At 41.2% G+C, this 6,000-nt stretch overlaps 1 protein-coding gene across 1 annotated transcript in view; it reads left to right on the plus strand.

The window, feature by feature from the left end:
- Window positions 1–4,983, plus strand: part of mtmr4 (myotubularin related protein 4) — a 118,342-nt gene extending 113,359 nt beyond the window's left edge. Inside the window, 1 exon segment of the mRNA XM_034177529.1 lies at window positions 3,433–4,983. Within this exon segment, the coding sequence (XP_034033420.1) occupies window positions 3,433–3,607 (175 nt within the window). The 3' untranslated portion in view covers window positions 3,608–4,983.
- Window positions 4,984–6,000: the final 1,017 nt, after the last annotated feature.

Genomic DNA, 6,000 nt, shown 5'->3' on the forward strand with positions numbered 1-6,000 from the left:
TATTAGACTCTATTGGCTTTGCTCAAAAAGTAAATGAGTCCACCCACCACTTTAATCATATCTTAGATCTTGTTCTGACTTATGGTATGGAAATAGAAGACTTAACAGTATTCCCTGAAAACTCCCTTCTGTCTGATCATTTCTTAATAACATTTACATTTACTCTGAGGACTACCCAGCAGTGGGGAATAAGTTTCATTACACTAGAAGTCTTTCAGAAAGCGCTGTAACTAGGTTTAAGGATATGATTCCTTCTTTATGTTCTCTAATGCCATATACCAACACAGTGCAGAGTAGCTACCTAAACTCTGTAAGGGAGATAGAGTATCTCGTCAATAGTTTTACATCCTCATTGAAGACAACTTTGGATGCTGTAGCTCCTCTGAAAAAGAGAGCTTTAAATCAGAAGTGTCTGACTCCGTGGTATAACTCACAAACTCGTAGCTTAAAGCAGATAACCCGTAAGTTGGAGAGGAAATTGGCGTCTCACTAATTTAGAAGATCTTCACTTAGCCTGGAAAAAGAGTGTTGCTCTATAAAAAAGCCCTCCGTAAAGCTAGGACATCTTTCTACTCATCACTAATTGAAGAAAATAAGAACAACCCCAGGTTTCTTTTCAGCACCTGTAGCCAGGCTGACAAGAGGTCAGAGCTCTATTGAGCTGAGTATTCCATTAACTTTAACTAGTAATGACTTCATGACTTCTTTGCTAACACAAATTTTAACTATTAGAGAAAAAATTACTCATAACCATCCCAAAGACGTATCGTTATCTTTGGCTGCTTTCAGTGATGCCGGTATTTGGTTAGACTCTTTCTCTCCGATTGTTCTGTCTGAGTTATTTTCATTAGTTACTTCATCCAAACCATCAACATAACATGTTTATTAGACCCCATTCCTACCAGGCTGCTCAAGGAAGCCCTACCATTATTTAATGCTTCGATCTTAAATATGATCAATCTATCTTTGTTAGTTGGCTATGTACCACAGGCTTTTAAGGTGGCAGTAATTAAACCATTACTTAAAAAGCCATCACTTGACCCAGCTATCTTAGCTAATTATAGGCCAATCTCCAACCTTCCTTTTCTCTCAAAAATTCTTGAAAGGGTAGTTGTAAAACAGCTAACTGATCATCTGCAGAGGAATGGTCTATTTGAAGAGTTTCAGTCAGGTTTTTAGAATTCATCATAGTACAGAAACAGCATTAGTGAGGTTACAAATGATCTTCTTATGGCCTCGGACAGTGGACTCATCTCTGTGCTTGTTCTGTTAGACCTCAGTGCTGCTTTTGATACTGTTGACCATAAAATTTTATTACAGAGATTAGAGCATGCCATAGGTATTAAAGGCACTGCGCTGCGGTGGTTTGAATCATATTTGTCTAATAGATTACAATTTGTTCATGTAAATGGGGAATCTTCTTCACAGACTAAAGTTAATTATGGAGTTCCACAAGGTTCTGTGCTTGGACCAATTTTATTCACTTTATACATGCTTCCCTTAGGCAGTATTATTAGACGGTATTGCTTAAATTTTCATTGTTACGCAGATGATACCCAGCTTTATCTATCCATGAAGCCAGAGGACACACACCAATTAGCTAAACTGCAGGATTGTCTTACAGACATAAAGACATGGATGACCTCTAATTTCCTGCTTTTAAACTCAGATAAAACTGAAGTTATTGTACTTGGCCCCACAAATCTTAGAAACATGGTGTCTAACCAGATCCTTACTCTGGATGGCATTACCCTGACCTCTAGTAATACTGTGAGAAATCTTGGAGTCATTTTTGATCAGGATATGTCATTCAAAGCGCATATTAAACAAATATGTAGTACTGCTTTTTTGCATTTACGCAATATCTCTAAAATCAGAAAGGTCTTGTCTCAGAGTGATGCTGAAAAACTAATTCATGCATTTATTTCCTCTAGGCTGGACTACTGTAATTCATTATTATCAGGTTGTCCTAAAAGTTCCCTAAAAAGCCTTCAGTTAATTCAAAATGCTGCAGCTAGAGTACTGACAGGGACTAGAAGGAGAGAGCATATCTCACCCATATTGGCCTCTCTTCATTGGCTTCCTGTTAATTCTAGAATAGAATTTAAAATTCTTCTTCTTACTTATAAGGTTTTGAATAATCAGGTCCCATCTTATCTTAGGGACCTCGTAGTACCATATCACCCCAATAGAGCGCTTCGCTCTCAGACTGCAGGCTTACTTGTAGTTCCTAGGGTTTGTAAGAGTAGAATGGGAGGCAGAGCCTTCAGCTTTCAGGCTCCTCTCCTGTGGAACCAGCTCCCAATTCAGATCAGGGAGACAGACACCCTCTCTACTTTAAGATTAGGCTTAAAACTTTCCTTTTTGCTAAAGCTTATAGTTAGGGCTGGATCAGGTGACCCTGAACCATCCCTTAGTTATGCTGCTATAGACGTAGACTGCTGGGGGGTTCCCATGATGCACTGTTTCTTTCTCTTTTTGCTCTGTATGCACCACTCTACATTTAATCATTAGTGATCGATCTCTGCTCCCCTCCACAGCATGTCTTTTTCCTGGTTCTCCTCCCTCAGCCCCAACCAGTCCCAGCAGAAGACTGCCCCTCCCTGAGCCTGGTTCTGCTGGAGGTTTCTTCCTGTTAAAAGGGAGTTTTTCCTTCCCACTGTAGCCAAGTGCTTGCTCACAGGGGGTCGTTTTGACCGTTGGGGTTTTACATAATTATTGTATGGCCTTGCCTTACAATATAAAGCGCCTTGGGGCAACTGTTTGTTGTGATTTGGCGCTATATAAAAAAATTGATTGATTGATTGGTAGCGTTAAGAAATTCTGTGTAATCCTCAGTAACTTTTGGAATTTGTAGATAGATGGTGTCCAAAATTGACCTGTCCATATCTAAAGGTTCTTCACCCAGGTCTCATGAAAACTCCTCAGAAACAGCTTGGTCTCTGAGTCTAGTGTCAAATATGGGCCCCTGAATGTCTAACAGTCGTATTATTGGCAAAGTGGGTGCATCTGCAGCCAGCTCTGTTTCCTTGTGAAATCAGGCAGATTTTTTTTTTTTTTTTTAGGGGTGGGGGCTTATCTTGAACTGCAGGTGCGTTTTATGAGCCTATTTTCTCTCTACTTTCACTTTCATTACATCACATTTCTGACAGAGTAGCAGCATGCACTTCAGCCACTTTTCTCTGTATTTTCTCAGCAACAAATCAGACTTTGTAGATTTGCAGTTTTTGCATCAAAGGCCCTCCAGAGAATTATTCTGACTGACACTTGTCCCAGTTTAGAAAGACATTCACACCCACAGACTCTGAGAGTTCAGGGCTCAGATTAAATGTATCCTGTCTGTGCTCCTTAGACGGGGAATGTTGTCATTTTTCTGCACGGCTCCTTATAACTTGTTGAGATGTTGACCCTCTGTGTGCCGTCTGCCTTCAGGAACTGTGGCAATGTGTTCTGTAAAGACTGCTGTCACCTGAAGCTGCCCATCCCGGACCAGCAGCTTTATGACCCGGTGTTGGTGTGTAACACCTGCCACGAGCTCCTCCTGGAGTCCCGCACTCGTGAGATGCGCCAGCAGCTGAAGAAGGCCATCGCCACCGCCTCCAGCTGAGACAAGAGCCCTGCTGCGTTCTGCCTCAGCGCTGTACTTTACGTTGGGACAGATGAGCGGAACTCTCCGTCATCAGCCCGACCTGCCGCGGGAGGCGAGACGAGGAGTGAAGCTCGTCTTTGGGAACGGAGACACTGTGAGACTGCGTATTAGGAGAAAAGGGAAGAGCCTGTGAACTGATAAACCTGTCAGCAGAGGACGTTGTCCTGCAGCTCAAACCTCCCGTTTGGACATTTTCAGTGCCGTATAGCGTCCTGCTGCCTCCGCGCGGCTCCGCCCTTCAGCAGCGCCCCGATTGCCCCCACAGCGTCACTTAGCAACCACCTTATCGACAACGTCTCGCACTTCACAGGACAATCCGTCTCTCTTCGATGTGTTTGGAACTCCAAAATTTGCTGCTACAGTATTTAAAAGTCTAATTTTGTATTCTTCTTTTGTGCACTACAAGCTGTTGTTTATTTGAGGGAATCTGAGACCAAACTTGAGCAAAAGTGAGAAATCTGCTGTTTACTTTGCCATTGTATTTTTTTTTTTTTTTAAAGCCTGAATGTAAAGGGGTAACTGGAACGACTTTAATGTGCGCCTGGTGGCTCGTGTTCTTTGCTGCAATGTGTTCTCAAACTGACATATATGCACAGTGTGTGTATTTATCAGTGCTTCAACCCTGCTGCACCGGATGTGTGAGGAATCGGCACAGAGCGACTGACGCTTTGTGCCTGTGCTGCAGGTATTCTGTCCCGTGACGGACAGTAATATCCAAAGTTTTTAGTTTTTCCTGCTGAGGTGCCCGTGAATGAAACAGCTGTCTGACTGAGGAGTCCGACTCGATTAACTGGCAGCAGTGACTGCTCAGGAAAAGACTGAACAAAGTGCTCAAACTTTCTTTTTCTGTTTCAGGCAGTTTGGCTGCAGTCCTATTTACAAAAAAAAAAAAAAAAAAAAAAAAAAAAAAACACCCACAGAAAGTAGTGTCTACTCATCTGTCACTGAGACAATAGTGCCATAACCTCTCTTCTTTTGCCTCTTTTAAAGCCTTTTGTGTTGGATGGCAGCAGGTTTCTGATTGGCCACCTCTGTGTTTTAATGGTACAGCTGCTTAAAAAAAATGTGAAAACTAAAGTTTAACTGGTGGTTTGACAACGAGGCTAACGACTTCAATGGACGATCGCGTGTCACTGAATTAATCTTTGGTTAATATTTGGGATTATTTTCATACGGTGTTGATGAAGTCAAATCTTTAAAAAAAAAAAAAAAAAAGGTTCCATAGTATTCTGATCCATAGTGGTGGCTAAAAATGGTCACTTATTGATTCATTGATGTAAAGAAATGCACTGTAAAAGTTAAATCCCATGGGTTAAAATAAAAGATTATATCATGAATTTGTTCTTTTTTTGTAAGTGTTTACTTCTTGGGAGTGGTGGGAGAAGTCACCAAATATTTTTGTAGTTTTTGTTTCCTTATTACATCTTTGTGACATCACTCACTCTCCACGGTGCATCCAGAAAGTATTCACAGCGCTTCACTTTTCCCACATTTTATGTTACAGCCTTATTCTAAAATGGAGTAAATTCATTTTTCCCTCAATTGCAATTTATTGAACTTAGAGCGCCAAATCACGACAGCGTCACCTCAAGGTGCTTCACCGAAAACAGATTAAACCAAAAGACCAAAGACTGTAATTAAAAGATTAAAAGCATAATAAAAAAGTAAAAGTAAAAAGCATAGTAAAACAATATGTTAATCATATAAAATAGAAAACAAATGCGTCTTCAATCGCGACTTAAAAGTCTCAACAGAGTCCGACTGCCTAACGCAGGGAGAGCATTCCACAGGACCAGGGCACGATAAGAGAAGGCTCTATTTCCTGCAGACTTTTTATTCCCCTAGGGACACAAAGTAAGCCTACATCCTGTGAATGCAAAGCCCGGGCCAGTACGTAGGGTTTAAGTCGATCAGCTATCACTTGAATTGAATTGAAATATTACAAAATGGAGTAAATTCATTTTTTTCCCTCAATTCTCATTACAGCACCCCATAATGACATGAAGGTTTTTTTTTTATTTAAACTTATTAAAAATAAACTAAGAAACCACGTGTACATAAGTATTCACACCCTTTGCTCAATATTTTGTTGATGCACCTTTGGCAACAATTTCAGCCTCAAGTCTTCTTGAGTATGATGTCATAAGCTTGGTGCACCTATCTTTGGGCAGTTTTGCCAATTCGTCTTTGCTGCACCTCTGAAGTTCCATCAGGTTGGATGGGGTGTGCCGGTGCACAGCCATTTTCAAATCTTTCCGGAGATGTTCAGTCGGATTCAGGTCTGGGCTCTGGCTGGACCACTCAAGGACGTTCACAGAGTTGTCCTGAACCCACTCCTTTGACATCTTGTC

The sequence above is a fragment of the Thalassophryne amazonica genome, chromosome 9 (assembly GCF_902500255.1).
Source record: "Thalassophryne amazonica chromosome 9, fThaAma1.1, whole genome shotgun sequence".
Lineage (NCBI taxonomy): Eukaryota > Metazoa > Chordata > Actinopteri > Batrachoidiformes > Batrachoididae > Thalassophryne > Thalassophryne amazonica.